The 17,189-nt window shown below is 44.8% G+C and overlaps 2 protein-coding genes and 1 pseudogene across 2 annotated transcripts; 2 read left to right on the top strand and 1 right to left on the bottom strand.

Annotated features, from left to right (window-relative positions):
- The first annotated feature begins 258 nt into the window (after window positions 1–258).
- LOC123449937 (exosome complex component RRP41 homolog) lies at window positions 259–4,968 on the top strand. Its single transcript, XM_045127312.1, has 10 exons — window positions 259–433; window positions 515–622; window positions 2,702–2,743; window positions 2,821–2,888; window positions 3,493–3,571; window positions 3,663–3,699; window positions 3,993–4,109; window positions 4,203–4,288; window positions 4,440–4,529; window positions 4,710–4,968. Exons 1-10 carry the CDS (start codon window positions 377–379, stop codon window positions 4,752–4,754), a joined length of 729 nt encoding a protein of 242 aa, XP_044983247.1. The 5' UTR covers window positions 259–376; the 3' UTR covers window positions 4,755–4,968.
- Window positions 4,969–5,099: 131 nt separating this feature from the next.
- On the bottom strand, window positions 5,100–9,158 carry LOC123449927 (protein NINJA homolog 1). The gene is made up of 3 exons (XM_045127300.1): window positions 8,856–9,158; window positions 6,288–7,446; window positions 5,100–5,822 (listed from the first exon to the last, which is right to left on the bottom strand). The coding sequence occupies exons 2-3, from the start codon at window positions 7,348–7,350 to the stop codon at window positions 5,455–5,457; spliced, it is 1,431 nt and encodes a 476-aa protein (XP_044983235.1). The 5' UTR covers window positions 7,351–7,446; window positions 8,856–9,158; the 3' UTR covers window positions 5,100–5,454.
- On the top strand, window positions 7,829–13,112 carry LOC123402054 (annotated as a pseudogene).
- Window positions 13,113–17,189: the final 4,077 nt, after the last annotated feature.

Raw genomic sequence — 17,189 nt, 5'->3', positions numbered from 1 at the left:
CACTATATTACAACGATCCCCAATTGACGGATACGCTCACAAATGGACAGCATCAACGATATGCTTCCAAATTTTGTTTCTGCAATACCGACAGATTTTTTTTTTTTGACAAGACGAAATATCGACAGATATGCTCACAAACGGATCGTTTTTTTTTTCTTTCTGAAATGGGCCGCATCTCTTCTGGGCCGACGGCTGCACCGACCGTCGGATGCCCAGCGAACGGTGATACGGGAAGGACTTCCCTCGGCAGTACGTAGTTCTCACTTCTCAGTACGTCAGAGGACCTTAACCCGCACCAAAGCCCTCGCCGCCGCCGCCGCCGCCGCCGAAGCGGAGCCGGAAGCGGGAGTGGAGAGGGCAAAACAGTCCGGCGATGGAGTACGTCAACCCTCTCACCGGATTCCGCGTCGACGGGCGCCGCCCCAACGAGGTGAGCCCCCGCTCCCTCCCTCTCGCCTTCGTCTGGTTCCAGCTCGGCTGGCTCTGATTCTTCGCGGCCGGCGTCTCGCAGATGCGGCAGCTCAAGGGCGAGGTCGGCGTCGTCTCCAGGGCCGACGGCTCGGCGCTCTTCGAGATGGGCAACACCAGGGTCATCGCCGCCGTCTACGGGCCCCGAGAGGTACGTCCATGTCCCTCATCTTTCTCGCGCACTCCAACTGTTCGATGCAGTGTCTGTCAGGGATTAGCGCGAGTTCTGTAGTTGATGAATGGTATTAAGCTGATTTGGGGCAGGTTTTCTTGAATCGCACATGCCATGTATGAGCTAATGCCCGTGAGGATTAACGGAATGTTCGATGGAATGTCTATGAAAGGCTACTGTGAAGTTTCTAGTTAGTTTCCGGATATATACTGATTTTGGGGATCTCTTTTGAAGTTCATGCAACACGTTTGATCTAGTGTCTATGAACGGATTTATTTTTAGCTTTCTAGTTACTTTTCGGAATTATATGACATGGAGCACTGAGACGACACAACAGTCTTGTCATGTTTTGAACCTTGATGACTAGGAAAGGCTCCCACTGACTTTTAAATTAAATGTTAGAGGGGTTCACAAGTACATATACAAAACTACAAATCAGAAAGAAATTACAAAGATTGTACAAAAGAGAGAATGAAAGGTTCTACCTTCTGCTTTCTCCTATGAACCAGCAATGCAAAGTCTCCCTTAAACCAGATAGCCAGGAGCCATGCGATGGTGGGATCCCTCTGAACAATTTATCATTTCGCTCTTTCCAAGTCCCCCAAGTGGAAACTGCAAACACATCCATAAACATTGGCATCTTCCAATCAGCTCTACCAGCATGGATCATTTGCAGTCTACAGTCTATGTCAGGCCCGATAATGCCCAGGGTTGCCCAACAAGCCACACTGAATGGGCATAAAAAAAACAGGTGGGACAGATTTTCCTCCGAGGGTCAGCACATAACAATCAGCTATATTCATCATTTTGAACTCTGTAGTGCCTTCGTTTGAGCATATTCCTGGTGTTGAGACGATCGGCAAGCAACGGCCATAGGAACACCTTCCACTGCATGGTGCATTTGGACTTCCAGATTCAGAGAAAAGCTTCATCCACTTGCATTTCACTGAAACAATGCGTGTAAAACTTGCCAGCTTTAAAGACATATCCACCCCAATTACAACACCAAGCATCTTTGGAGTCAGATCGAAGCTGTAAACCTTCAGTTACTCTCTGCAGATCTCTCACTTCATTTTTGGCCTCAATAGACAATGGGAGATGAAAGACCTGGCGAAGTGACTCCGATGACAGCAGCTTTCTGACCGAGATATCCTCACATCTGGCGGAGGAGAACACCCTGGGGTGTGAGATATTCAGAAGTTTATCACACCAGAGATCTTTCCAAAATAACAGTGTCGCCAGCAGCCACATTGACTCTAGTCACTCCCCTATAAACGTCTGACAGATTAAGGAGGTCTCTCCACCAAACGGACCCACTAGGATCAGAGGCCTGGGGGGTTTTGTCATTGTAGTAGGCATTCCGGATAAGGTGCACCCATGGGAGTTCTGTCTTGTTGTAAAATTTGTGCATTTGTTTCAGCAACAAGCCTTGGTTCTGCACTTTGAGGTTGATTCCACCCAGGCCACCTTTGTTCTTAGGACGGCAGACTAAGCCCCACGCCGCAAGCTAGTTCCCCTTGATCCCATCATCAGATTGTTTTGCCAACGACAACATCTTCGCAGCATGTCTAGGTGTTCAATAATGAGATTTTTCTGGTGTTTTGGTACTGCAAATAACATGTTCTAGGAAACCCGTAAGGTCAATGGTGTCAGTTGAACATTTTCAGATCAACAGCGAGGAGCTCCCTGGCTCCTTACATTGATTAGAAGCCCTCATATACAAGGCATCCACGCCAAGTTCAGAAAGCAGTAAAAGCAAACTACTGAAACAAACTAAAAAGGGCAAGCCACACCACATTTCCATTAAAGCACCAGCTCATCAAGCCCCTGCTGTTGGAGTCATCGGCGACCAGCAGGCAGCATCAATGTTGGAGACTGGCTCTAGTGATCTGCTTTAGTGCCAGTAGAGCATGGGGAGTATTTCCACAGGACCTAGGGTGGCTCTTCCTTGTGTAGCTATGATATTTCTTTTTCATACAAGTTATTATTCCTCTATATGGATGGCTTACAAATCCCAGATTAAACCTAATGTTATGTTTGCTTGTTTTACACATTCAGATCCAAAACAGGAGTCAGCAACAAAACAATAAAGAGGCTTTGGTAAGTTTATTAGTTCAAGCGCATCAAGTATTGACGGCTCTCTTGATAGGATGTGCTCCTGAGAAATGTGACTGCAGGTGCGTTGTGAGTACAGAATGGCAGAATTTAGCACTGGGGATCGAAGGAGAAAGCCAAAAGGTGACAGGTATGTTCCAGCTTAAGGAGGAGGAACTGATGAAAATAACTTAACCGCTGACTATAGTGGATTCATTTATTATCATTACATTCTTTCGACATGACAGGTTTTCATATCGTTATTTCCAGGCTTCTTTTTCTCCATGTTATGTTCTTATTTCTGATACCATTACCATTTTCTGTATCGGGGACTGTTAGTTTTGAATTATGTCTGATCTGTTCTTAAGGGGATCATCTTGAGAGCTTTTTAGGCCGGTAACGTGATCATATTGCAATGCAATTAAAGTAGAAGATCAGGAATTTCCTCATGTGAAATAAAACAGACAGTGTTGATGTATAGCTTAGTTGATTCATGCAGTATTTTGTGGTGAACAAATGAACACACAGCATGCAAAGGGAATAACACGATGCTTCAGTTATAGTGTACTTAATGCTCCCTCCGTCCCAAAATTCTTGTCTTAGGTTTGTTTAGAAATGAATGTATCTAAATACTAAAGCGTGACTAGATACATTCATATCTAGACAAATCTAAGACAAGAATTTTGGGACGGAGGGAGTATTTCACTTCCTGCACAACTATATGGTAACAAGGTGAATCTACAACTTTGTGACAGGCGATCAACAGAAATTTCGCTTGTTATTCGACAAACAATGGAGGCAAGCATATTAACACATTTAATGCCACACTCACAGGTGAGTCATCTAATCAGTTGCGCTGCAAGAAACCTCTATCCTGAATTATAAACAGGATCCACTTTGAATTCTTACTGGTTTTGTTTTGTAGATTGACATATTTGTCCAAGTTCTTCAAGCTGATGGTGGTAAGCGCACTGTATTTGAATCTTTCAGATCCATTTCTAATCTACATGCACTTCTATAACTATTTGTAGAACATACTTCATTTCGTCGCCAAACCAAAGGCACACAACACAAGCCTACTTTTTGTCCAGAGATTGTTTAAATATTTTACTTAATAAACACACATTTTCTTGTTTCCGTTACCCAGTGCTGCTGGGGCATATTGTTATTTCTGTCTGTTTCGAAATGATTGTAGCATTAATGGTAGTAAATATGACTTAAGTTTCTGTCTTGGTCATGACTGCGTGTATATCAGGAACCAGGTCTGCATGCATCAATGCTGCAACACTAGCACTTGCAGATGCTGGGATTCCAATGCGAGACATAGTCACTTCTTGCAGTGCTGGGTATCTGTGCTCTACTCCCTTGCTTGGTATGGGAATTAAAATTCTGTTCTTGCATCTATGACAATGCTGAGAATCATCTCAGGAGAAGAAGCCTCAACCATTCTAATATGTTATTTCAGATCTGAATTATATAGAAGACAGCGCTGGAGGCGCGGATGTCACCGTTGGCATTCTTGCAAAGATGGACAAAGTGACTCTTCTGCAGGTTACAAAACGATCATAAACTTTGATTGCTCCAAGTTTCAGGGTCTCCCTAGCCCACCTCTCATCTGCAGCACACATTTCTTATGTGCTTAGTTTGCTGTGTGGCATCACTGATTCAGTGCCAACACTAATGCTTGGAAGATGATTTTCAGATGGACGCGAAACTGCCAATGGATACATTCGAGACTGTCATGGACCTTGCAACCGAAGGGTGCAAAGCGATCGCAACCTACATCCGAGAGGTTAAGAAGGACCTTTCCTTTGCTATTTAGTTCTTATATTCTCGGCCGCCCTTGCTCAGTTACATTTTCTCCAAACTTGTTGTCCTACCATTGACAAAAATTGACACTTGTCTGTACTCCATTCATTCCCCATATTATGAAACCTGAATGCTGATTGGTTATGCTGTGGTGTTGAAACAGGTGCTATTGGAGAACACGAAGCAGCTGGAGTGTCAGCGCGGCTAGTTAAACCTAGCAATTAAAGCATTTGAAGCCGGGTCTGTTGTGTAACGCTGATGGCTTATCTGCCTAGCAGAGCTAGCATTGATTTTTATTTATTTTTAGATACTGAACCTGTCAAAGATCTCTGGACCATCAGTATACTTCGTAATGTAAATGCTGTAGCGCACGGGAGATGACGTCGCTTGATTATGTGAAATTTTGATGTTGCCATTGACCATGAACTTGGTATCCATATTCTACTTTCGAAAATGTTAGGTAATACTCCCTCCCTCCGTCCCAAATTTTGATGCAAATTTAACTTGAATAGCGGACGGAGTATGTTACATACGTTCCCATGTTGCAAAATCATTCCACTGAAATGAAAGACTTTATAAGAACACATATGTATGCTGCTATTGTTCTTCCTGCCTCATCACCAAATGGCAAAGAGCATGGCAACGCAGCCCCATGACACCATTTTGCTGGATGTAGCCAATGTACTATTCTGCCTTGAGGACACATAATGAGGAGCTACAATAAATACATCAGTTTCGTGCACAACAAATGGAGCCAAAGTTACAACATGACACATGTGTCTACATAATGTAGGAGTATATCAATAGGGTCTGAATCAACACAGTAACAATATACTGAACTGATGATATGGACACAAAGGGAGCAGCAAGCACACTCTCTGGAACCGGCGCGCAGGCCGCTGAATTAGTTAGTTTTGGGCCGAGGCAGCTTGGTTCCCAACAGGAAACGCCGACATGGTGGCGTTGTTCTCCTGGCCCGTGGCATCCACGCTAGCATGTCGAGTGAACTCCTCGGGCGTCATGTGGGTGCCATGGCAAGCACACACGATCTTCACTTCGTTTCTGCCGAAGTTGTACGTTACGCCTGATATGGTCCTGCCATTTGGTCCACTCCCGGTTGTGGATACCCAGGGAAGATCAGGGTATGATCCGGACCCTCCGAATTTGACATTTGGGGCGATGCCCGGCCTTATACCAGAGCCCGAGCCCATGAGAGGCAATACCTTCTCGACAACCTTACCATCCTCCAAAAGAGCAGAGGAGGATGCGCCAGCCTCTGCAGTTCATAAAGAAAAGAAAGGGAAGCGATTAACTTTCCAAATTTTAAACGAACAAAAGGTATAGCTGTGCACACAAGAAGCTTAATGAGGAATTACTTTTCAACTATGTTTATTTCACCTTACTAGATTACAGGAAATCACTTGCACATCAAGAAGTAGCAGTGCTGCTAGTAATTAAAGTGGTTCCGAATTAGATGAGCTAACTATACACCTCCAGATTGCTTCTGTCATACCAAACTGATGGAGAAACTAATAAACAAGGGCATTTGGGACTGGACAGTAGACTAAAACTCTTAACTGAAATATCCAGACCAGTGTTCTTACCTAACAAATACATATGTCATTTAGAGAGGTAGACATATATAGGAGTCATTTTACGACATTTTTTAGAGTACCTTAGCAACATGACTCTTTCCTCTATTTATTTCCACATAAGTATGAGTGCTATGAGGTGAGCTAACCTTGAGGTTTCTTTCCATCATCAGCTTGTCTGGCTCCTGCTCGTTCGGCTTGCTTTGCAGCAAAAGAAGAAATAGCCTGAGGCGGAGTACCAAATGCCCATGAAGAGCTCGTTTCAAGTATTGGTAGCTGACCTGTTGGGTAACCAAAAGAAACCTGGGAGGCACCACCCACCGTCTGGACAGCTGGTCCATTGTTTACAGGTGGCCTCAATTGCACTGTATACATTGGAGGAAAATTGGGTGCATTAGTTATGCCCAGGGGTGCTGAAACCTGAGTATGGCCTTGATATTGCGCAGTCACTGCATTCGATGCTTGTAAGGGATTTCCATGCGGCAACTTTCCAGAGCTAGATTCACTTCCTGAAAAGCTCGGTTGCCTCTTCCCTTGAAATCCACCTGTAGCATCATCACTGGATCTCTTTATATCGGATCCTCTGTTTACCACAGAGCCCTTGGCACTGTCTTCACGCTGTGCAACCAACCAAGAGTTTGAGCCTTCTGCTTCCGAGTCTGCAACATCCTCATTTTCACCGGTTGAACCATCATCCGTGCTAATTGAAATCGGTGCATTTTTCACACCTCCCTCAGAGCTCTTACTGAATGCATCAGGCTGGTCAGCAGCAGAATGATGCTTCTTCTGAAGACTCGTCTCTTCAGAAAGCAGCCTTCGTTTACTTGAGACTGGCATGTTTTCCTCAGAATTATTTCCAATATTATTTGGAGTCCGCCCCTCTTGATATTGGGGAAGCTGAGATTGGTGAGCCATTAGTTCACTGGATCCATCTGCCACTGGAGCAGAGGAGCCCCCGTGTTGTCCCCAGAAGTTCCCAAACGGCGGGGTAGCAGGGCTATGCCTCTGCTTGCTACTATGTTCCTGGTTCTCAGCAGTTGCTTGATAGTAATGCGCAAAAGGAGCATCGGGAGGTTGCGAGACACCTTTGCTACTGCTCTCTTCCACTTGAGGTTCCGCTTTAGGCTCTAGTGAAGCATCTCTTGCCTTAGACTTCCCAGAAGACCCACCACCCAAAGAGAGGCCTAAACTAAGCTCAAGGCCATCCTCCATTTCTAGTTTCTGGTGATCGTATGGTTAAAACCTGATTCCTCAGCATATAACACCAGACTGCCTTGTGGTATAATTATCCTATTTAAGCAGTCATCTCTGCAACATAACAATATTATAGTAAGGGTAAGCCATCATGTCTGTCCATGACAATAAAGAAGCATATGTAGAAGCAAAAAACATAACAATCCATTGTAAGAATAGATGCTAAACGACTATGAAGCACCAATACGGCGAGGTCTGGCGTGTCCGTTACAACACGCGGCCGATACACTATGCCAGATACACGTGACATGGTAAACCCAGTAGATGCCCACACATAAACCTATAGCAGGCCCGCCTTCCCTTGCTGCCAGGTGCTGGGCTGCTGATGCTGTTGAATGCAACTAGCTAGGGCGTATAATGCTGCTTCTGACTTACTGATGTTGCTGCTGTGCTGCCTAGGGAGTGACATACCAACAAGGCATCTGCCGGCAGGGGCATGGCAGGCAGCAAACCTTCAGTTGGTGGGAGTGTAAACAACAGTATTATAGTTGATATTTTAGAGGCTGGGGCTGATGTTGTCAATCAGAAATATCCTCCATGGGCTCATGCTACAACAGTATCAACAGACTCGGCAGGTCATGGATGTAACAAATTTCGTTGCCACTTCTTTACTGTTTCCAGCAAGCTACAAGCCAATTTCCTAACTGTTTTCATGCTTATGTGCTATGTCTATATCAAATTGTAATACTAGCACACGATGCATTTTGCAAGATTACCAGGAGGATTGAGGAAATTGCTGATCATTCGGTCGTCCAAGACATGAGAACAAAGAGGCATGTAAGCAAAAAATGGGGCAGTAATTCGATCTCTCACGCATCCAATTATCCTCTGTCTTCATGACATGGCGGTTTATTGATTAGTTACATATACTCGTCGGAATTGCCGCATCAATGCTTCATAGCTAATCGACTAAGTTTCGGACCATTTTGAGCTGCTCGGGGGCACATAAATCGTACAGGGGGAATATGGAACGCCCTAACGTTTTGCAAGAAAAACATCCGGACCATAACCTAAAACAAAAATGTTAAAATGTGTCTGTCTGTCTGCAGTAGCCACTAGGAATCCAGAACCAGGCTCTCAGAAGCCAGGACCGCCTCTACTTTACTCGAATCAAGCAGGCGGCCAGCTCTGCCCCCCTCGCAGCCGGAGCGGAGGCGGCGGTTGTCAACGGTCAAGGCGGCGGAGCGATCCGACCGCCCCTCCTCTCCCCAGGCGACGGGATCTAAGCTACAGGGACGGCCTCGGCACCATGCCACTAATCGTGCCCTGCTTCTCTCCCCCTAGCCGTCAGCTAATCGCGCGGATTCCTGAATCTGCTCACCCGCTAAACCTCCCTCTCCCCGCAGATCCAAATCCCGCCCCCGACTGTGAAATCCTCAGCCCAGCACCAGGGGCGGAAGAACGGAATGAAGAGGCAGATCAGGAGCCCCGAACCAGTCGGCGAGTAGAGCGGCTCCGCGTACCTTGTTCCTCGGAGCCGGCGGTGGAGGCCGCGGGGCCTCGCCGGCGACGGGCCGGGGAGGCGACGACGGGGCGGGCGCGGGGGAGGCTCCGGTCGCCGGCGGCGGGAAGGGAAGGGAGGGGAGCTCGCTCTGGTTGGTTGGTTGGTCCGGCCGCGTGGAGAGGGAGAGGGAGAGGGGGCAGAGGCGGAGGGAGGAGGAAGAGAAGAAGGAAGCTACGCGATGGAGGGAGGGAGGAAGGGAGCTCGCGTCGTTTGCTCCTGGCGAGGGGAGGGGGGGGGGGGGGGGGGGCGGGGCCCGGCGGTCAGCGACGGAGCGGGGCGGGATGGATCATGGATCTCATGGATGCGATGCGGTTGCGTGCGTGGGCGGTTCGGCGGGTGGTGGGCCCCGCCTGCCGGATTTGTTTGTTTTCGCTCGCCCTCTTTTGTTCGCTATTTCGCACGTGGTTCCTGTGCGGTTTGCCGGCGACGAATTTAATTCGGGTCGCGTCGTCGTGGTCGTGGTAGTTTTTGTTTAAGCGAAAGCCGTCCGGAGTGGTGCCGTTTTTCTTTTCCTTTTCGATCCAGGCGGCTACCCGCTGGACCTGCTGTCTTTTTTTTCAAATACTGCCTACGTTTTCTTATGCAAGGTCACATCATGTCATGTTTCTTTTTTGTCTAACTTTTGTCATTAGTTTTAGGGAGACGCTACGCGTCCACCGGCGGATACGTAAGAAATATCCATCACCGTTATAGCCGTTCGATATAAGCGATGTCGTCCGTCCGATCCGATATCTTCCGACCAAATAAAACCTGAAACTGCTGCTCAGTTTCAGAAACTAATAGGCTGTTGCGGTTCCGACAGACTGTGCACCCCGCAGCCACCGCCTCCAACCACCGCGGCGCTGCCCCGCAAACCACCGTGGCCCCAACAAACCTACGCCGCCCGCAACCTGCGTGAACTCCATGGCGCACCACATCACGCGACAGATGGTCGGATCGGACGCCAACCTAGCTGACCGAGCACGACCATCTTTCTCAGCTTCAAGCGCCTTCGGGGAGCTTCCGCCGCGAGCTGGATCTTCAAGTTGGTTCACAAATCCTTCGGTGGTGTTTCCTAAACCCACATCGAGCAGATCCCGTCAACAAAATTCGGTGAGACATCCAGTTTCTGAAACTGTAGCTCTGATCCAAAGTGAAAGAATGAACACCTGTGTGTTTCTGAACCTGTTCCCGAACCTGCCTAGTTTCTGAACATGTTCCTGAACCTGCCTAGTTTCTGAACCTGCTTAGTTTCTGAACCTGTTCCTGAATTTTTTTACTAGTGAAAGAATGAGCATGTTTCTAAACTTAGTTGCAGAAACAATTGCCTAGTTTCTGAAATTAGTTGGAATAACAGAACAATGAACCCGTTCCTCTCAAAAAACAGAGCAAAAATGAGCCTCTATAGCTTCTGAAACAATTGTTTAGTTTCAGAACGAGAACCTGAAAAAATTGCCTCGTTAGTTGCCCCCCTGCTCCCAGTTTCAGTTACTATTGATTTTGATTTTGTTCCAACTATCATATGTGATTTTTGAAGTATGATGTGACTGTTCACAATAATTGTGTTGCAGGAACATGTAACTGAAGGTGAAGGAAGCTATGTCCATGGAAATTTTTCTGCTCCTGATGTCGAAGATTCAGAAGGTTTGTTGTTTGCTGAAGATGCAAGCCAATATGATTCAGATGATGGAGATGTTTCTTCGCAGCCGTTGCCGCCCTATGTTGGGATGGTGTTTGACACAGTTGACGATGCTCGCAAATTCTACAATGACTATGCCTTCAAGTTGGGGTTTGGAACGCATATATCTACTTCAAAATTCACCCAGAAGAGAGGTCAAAAGAAAGAGGATGCAACCCTCATAAAAAGGGTCTTTGGATGTGTGCACGCTAGAAAGCCCGTTAAAACGGAAACCAACAGCAGTTCAGAGAGCATTGCAACTAGAACCAGCAACTCTAGCAGGCAACCTAGTGAGGGGATGGATGTCACAAGAAAACGTCAAAAAAACAGAATGCTCCGTCATGATTGTAAGGCGCATATGATTGTTGGGCTAAGGGAGGGGAGATGGACAATGACTTATTTTGTTGCGGAGCATACATATCCGATGATGGATCAGCCGGAGCGTGTTAGGTACTACCGCTCGCACCGCAGCATACCCAGCGAGGATTACCAACTGTTGTTGACGTTGCATGATGTGAACCTCTCCAATTCAGAATGCATGAGCGTCCTTGGAAGGATCCATGGAGGTGACACTAGGATACTCCCATATGCGAAAAGAGATGTTACAAATGAACGTGCAAAGCTCCGCAGAGGGTTAACATTCCGAGACATGGATATGACAGTGAAGTATTTTGAGAGGAGGAAGGGTGAGAATCCAGAATTTTTCTTTGCGAAACAGCAAGATCCTGCAACAAACTCAGTGACTGCATTGTTTTGGATTGATGGGAGAACAAGGGCGTTGTACCCGAAATACAAAGATTGTGTATTCTTCGATACAACATTCTGCACAAACAGATACACCATGCCATTTGCTCCTATAGTTGGTGTAAACAACCACCTCCAGACAATTGCACTAGGATGTGCCCTGTTGCCGGATGAAACTATTGACACATTTAAGTGGGTTTTCCAGCAGTGGATGGTTGCGATGGATAACGAGCATCCTACCAACATCATGACTGACCAGGACCAAGCAATGGCAACAGCCATTGATCAAGTGTTCCCGAACACTTGCCATAGGTGTTGCAAGTTTCATGTGCTTAGCAATGCACGGTCCAAGTTGGGAAGGCTATTGAGCAGAGATGGGGCTTTTGCAGATGTGTTTTACACTTGTATCAACCAATCCGAAACCGTGGAGGAATTTGAGGAAACATGGCAGCACATGTTGCATTGTTTTGAAGTTGCAGAAAACAGACACCTCAAAAATATGTGGTGAACAAGGCGCACGTGGGCTCCAACATATTTCAAGGACAAATTCTTCCCGTTCACGAGCACAACAGGCAGGTCTGAGGGGCTCAACTCATATTTTAAGACCCTTATTCGACCAGCTGATTCCGTTTGGAGATTTGTGCAACAACATGAAATGTGTCAAGAAACTATGCTTGATCGTGAGGACAATGTTGGATTCACTGGTGAAACAACAGCTCCGCCTCTATACTCTCGGTAGGCACACTTTTGAGCTTTGCCCAAAATTCAAAAACAAAATAAAAAATGTTGTTGTTGACCTATTTCTTTTTATGTTCTTGCAGCTACAACATCGAGCGCCAAGCTGCTGCGTACTACACCCGCACTGTCTTCGGTAAGTTTCAGAAACAGGTGACATCATCTACTAGCTTCATTGTCAACCAAGACACTGACTACCAAGGGCAAGGTGTCGTGTTTGAGCTGAAAGCAACATCCTATGAGAACCCGAAGCTGTATTCTGTGCATGTTGTGAAGGATGAAGGGTTGTTTGAGTGCAGCTGCCACTACTTTGAGATGAATGGGCTGATTTGTGCACACATAATAAGGGCGATGGTTCATCTCAATGTGCAAGCAATTCCACAACAATACTTATTGGAGAGGTGGTCCGAAGCAGCCACTACAAGCATGGGTAGGACTGGCAGCTTGCTGGACTTTGGGCACCCCTCGACAAACACACTGAAATACAACTCCTTGTGTCGAAGATTGACATGGCTTGCCTCTAATGCATGTTGCAATGATGATGCCTATAGAATATTGGATGATGCAATTAAAGCCCTTGAGCCTGCCATAGCAGCGGCCAAGAGAGGAGCCATGCCTGATCAACAAGCCACGCAACAGAGTGAACCTCCAACACCACCCGCTGCGACAACGGTAACAGTGAATGGTGACATGCCACAACAAGAACGCTCCGATATGCTGCAAAACCCAGCTCTTGTGCCTAAGAAAGTCCGACCAACTGACAGAGAGAAGAGAAAGAAGATGCTTGTAGAGCAGCGAGATGATGAACAAAAAAAGAAGATGAAACAACAAGGGAAAAAAGCAACAACATCGGACAAGACAACAACTCAAAAAAGGACTATTCGCTTCAAGCACTGCAATGAATTGGGACACAATATTCAGACATGTGGCACCCTAAAAGCTGCGATGGAGGCGGCAGCAGCGCCCTCAAAATGCCAATTCTGCTCTGGGGTTGGACATGCAGTCCCAGAATGTCAATACTTGAGAGCTGTGATGGCAAATGATCAAAGAGTTGCCCAAATGACGCAACTGAACCTGTAGGGAAAAGATAGACAGAAACAGGGAGGCGACAAAATAATAGACAAAAATTTTGTTTTATTTTCATCATGGTAAATGTAAAAAAAAGTACTTGCTCTCAGTGTTTGGAAAACAGAGGCTGATACTTGTTGCAGAATCTTTTTCTTATCTATTTTTTTGCAATAAAATACTATTTTAAATTTCTGCAACAAAAGTTTGTTATACACTATTTTCTGCAATGAAGGTCATGTTTTGTAGAAAATGTTGTTGCAGAAATGTTTTGTGAACTTGAGTTACAGTAGAAATCCTGTTTCAGAAATATGTGTAATTTTCTTTGTAACAAAATGCTTTGTTGTAGAAAAATTGCCTGTTTAGTTGTCCCCATGCTCCCAAAGTATTTCATTTTGGTTTGTTGTAGAAACAGAACAATGAACCTGCTCCCAAATAATTTGTTGTAGAAAAACTGAAAAAAAAAGTTGATGTGAGATGGGGCTGCTACGCGTCTACCGGTTGTTCTTTTTAAAAGATCACCCTCGCAAACCGAGGTGTTGCTGCGGAAACATCCGCATCAGAGGTCGTGCCGTAGAAATTATTGCAAAAAATGGTCATGCAAAAGTTGCAGCAAACATACAGTTTGTCCCCTGTTCATGATCTTGTTTACAGAAATAATCTTCGTTATGTTGATTTTCATTTTTGCATGGCGTGCATATGTTGCAGAGATGCATCCATTAAAAAAGATTACCACTGTATCAAAAATGTTACATGAAAAAACACATTACAGAAACATGAAAAAAAATTGAAACACACCATCAGGATCAGGTAACTGCCCAATTTGTATTTTGTCATGTTCACACATCAGGGATCAGGTAACTGCAAATTATATTTCTCATGCTCGAAAAAGATGGCATGCCCCAGCTACATGTGATCAATGACAAAAAAGATCAGGTAATGTCTCTGTAACACATCAGGATCAGGATGAAGTAACTAGAGAACTCAGTTGCAAAAACACATGTCGCGCACACATGCACTAAAAAAAGAAGAAGCCTAAAACTACTAGCTAGGTCTTGTTGCGGTCGTCTTTTCACTTGAAACTAGGACTTCTTCAGCAACTTTTCGAGCTCCTCCTCCGAGCTGAGGGTGTTTTGCGGATGTTTGAAAAGCTTTGCTGCGATGTACTTGCGGAAGTTGAGCAACGAGGTTGTGTCCTGATCATACACGGCAACAAAAGAAAAAAAAACATGTTTAGATACTGCTAGCAAAAAAAAGGGAAAAGCTAGTGTGTCCGGAAAAGAGATTCCGCAACACAGATTCCGCACAAAAAATGAGTAGAAAAAAAAGAGGAAAAGCAAAAAGTCATACTGTATTGAATGGCTTTAACCCCCTTGTAGTTAAGTTCTCCATGTACAGAATAGCAAACAAGCCGCAATCAAATCTGCCAGTAAAAAAAGGTTGGAGAAAAATGAGATCACATATATGAAATAAAAAGTTGCCAGAAAAATAATGTATAGTTGCGGAAAACAGTACGTTGTTGACTGTTGTGGGTAGCCTGATGGACTGAAGCGCTCAAACATGTCAAGATTGTGCTTCCAAGGGTTTCTTCCTCTCACTAGAGTTTTGAAGTTCTCTATCTGCAAAAATGTAAGACTGGTTGCTTCCGAAACATTGATTTGAAAAAAAGCATGGTGAAAAAAGAAGAAAAACAAAATGCTACCCCATACCAAATTGGAACAAGGCTTCTCGAGGATGCTGACATAATCAGAGTCTCTAATGTTGGAGTCGAACACATTGAACTGTTTACGAATCAAGTTTAGAACAACGACCACCCAATGGTCTTGTTTCACAATGGTGAAGAACAACTGCAAAAAATGAAGAAGAAAAAAGGGTCACGATGGTTGGATGGTGCCGTGGATGGTTGTTTCTGAACATAGTTGCAGAAACAATTGCCTTAGTTTCTGAAAATAGTTGCAGAACAATGAACTTAGTTTCTGAAAATAGTTGCAGAACAATGAACTTAGTTGCAGAACAATGAACTTAGTTTCTGAACTTATTTGGCAAAGCAGAACAAATGAACTTGTTCCTCTCAAAAACAAAGCAAAGGTAGAAAATAACTTTTGTAACAGATGGAAGAAACTGCAAAGCAATTCCTCTATCACAAATAAGAATGCTATAATGATATAAGGGCATAGTTGCATAACAAGGTAGAAAAAAATTATTGCAATTGTAGACAGAACTTTGATCAACAAAAAGCCTTACTTGGTCAGCTTTGGCAATGTCGTTCTTCTCACAGGCCCTTTTCAAATCTTTCGTGCAGGAATTTGTATTGAATGAACTTGGGCCCACACAGAGTTTTGACTGCATATATAAGCAAAAAAAATTGCAACAAAAAAGAAGGTGAAAAAAGGGAATGTGGCTGTCTTCTAAAACCAACTATGTTGCGTTTCGAAATCACAAGTGACAACAATAGGGAAAAAACATGATAGTTAACTCACAGCAACATGTGGTGAGAATGCAAACTTCCTTGGCTTGCTTGAACTGTACATGTGCTCAATGTTGAAACTTTCAATATAGAGTGACATCACCTCATTGTTCACATGAGCCCGCTTTTTGAGCCCGTTGCTGAAATGTTTGAATGAAATATCGAAACCACCTATCCTTATGAACGAAGGGCTAATTTGTTACAAGAGATGACAGAAACTTGGTTAGAAGTTGTGAAACTATTCCTTTGGTTTATTTTCTCTCAGCACACAAAAGAGCAAAAAGCGTGAAAAAAACTTACAGTGGCTCGCGTCTGCGTGGGTCCTTTATCTTATAATTGGTACAACAGTACCTGTGGTATATCGCATCATCCATTGCATCAATTTTTTTCTTCTTCATTTTTGGCAACTTTGCTGCGGTTGATTCGGTCGGTGCAGCTCTCTTAATTGTAGGATGCTTCTGATCATGGCCTTGCCCGCTGCTGACTTCAACCTGTGCCTGCTCTATTGTATCATCAATACATGCTTCTGCCCAAAAAAATGAAAAAAGACAGCGGATGAGTAACAATTTTGAATCATGCATGTGCTAAGTTTCAAAAAACAAAGAAAGGATGATATGTTGCGTAAACAAAAAATCACGGGAACAACTTATATAAACCTGCAGGGCCTGTTGATATTGGCGGGAACGTCGCGAGTGGAGTGACATCATAAACAGGACCGGGTGAAGCAGCGGCAGCAAAAAGGTTATCAAACAAAGGGCTCCTTGCTCGAATCTCCATGAAAGACTCGATATCAACAGCAGGTGATCGTGGAGGTGATTCAACTTGTGGCACATCCTGAAACAGCAAGGCATCGGGGCTTCCAGGTTCAAACAATCCAAATAAAGGCCCGTCTTCGAGAGTTGTTTCTCCTGGTCTCCTAATCAGATTCACGCGACTTCATATATCTTCTCCCTTTGCATTGTTGCGATCATATCCAATGTTGTTCTCACTCTCACTCTTATGGGTTTTTTTGTCAGCATTTGTTTTCCCAACTACAACTCCTGGATCAACACTCTTTGTGTTGTCCGGCTGAGAGGCTTGTTGCATAGACGAGGCAATAACGGTGGATTGAGCAGTTGATGTATTACCTTGTTCCAAGTTGTTAGGCTGCTTGGGCTGCTGTGGAGATGAAATTGTGCCTGATGCATTGGCAGTTCCTGTATTAGTATCCCGTTTCTTCTGCTGTTGCGGAGACGAGTCATTAGCAGTTGCTTTGCACATGCGAGGAGCTGGAGCTGCTGCTGCATGAAAAGTGACATCATGTTTCGCTTCGTCACTCCTAAATCCAGCTTTGGATGCCTTGGACAACATCAGGCCCATTCTTTTGAGGTAGATGCCCTCCAACAAACTCCCAAATGAGTTCAATGCACCTTTAAGTTCTGCAGCATGGATGTCTTTATGCTTGTTGAATATAGCACGCATGTGTGGGGGCAGCTGGAATGCATAAAAACAAAAACCCAAGAACGGGGGAACGACATTAGCCTCAAAGTTTCATATTTTCTGTCAACCAAACAAGATATTATGCGGGGAAAAAGCAGAGAGTTGCAGAAAAGAAGAAATGCAATATGGCTCACCTCTAATTCGTC

This window comes from Hordeum vulgare, chromosome 1H, assembly GCF_904849725.1.
Source record: "Hordeum vulgare subsp. vulgare chromosome 1H, MorexV3_pseudomolecules_assembly, whole genome shotgun sequence".
Taxonomy (NCBI): Eukaryota; Viridiplantae; Streptophyta; class Magnoliopsida; order Poales; family Poaceae; genus Hordeum; species Hordeum vulgare.
The sequence above is the reverse complement of the archived record's forward strand: the minus strand, read 5'-3'. Positions and strand labels throughout refer to the sequence as shown.

Bases quoted from the DNA above. Each gene is read 5' to 3' on its own strand.
- LOC123449937 (XM_045127312.1), top strand. From the start codon at position 377: ATGGAGTACGTCAACCCTCTCACCGGATTCCGCGTCGACGGGCGCCGC. The intron at 2,744-2,820 runs GTAAGTTTATTA...ATGTGACTGCAG, and splicing joins AAAACAATAAAGAGGCTTTG to GTGCGTTGTGAGTACAGAAT. The intron at 3,700-3,992 runs GTAAGCGCACTG...CGTGTATATCAG, and splicing joins AGTTCTTCAAGCTGATGGTG to GAACCAGGTCTGCATGCATC.
- LOC123449927 (XM_045127300.1), bottom strand. From the start codon at position 7,350: ATGGAGGATGGCCTTGAGCTTAGTTTAGGCCTCTCTTTGGGTGGTGGG. The intron at 5,823-6,287 runs GTTAGCTCACCT...TATGAACTGCAG, and splicing joins TGATGGAAAGAAACCTCAAG to AGGCTGGCGCATCCTCCTCT.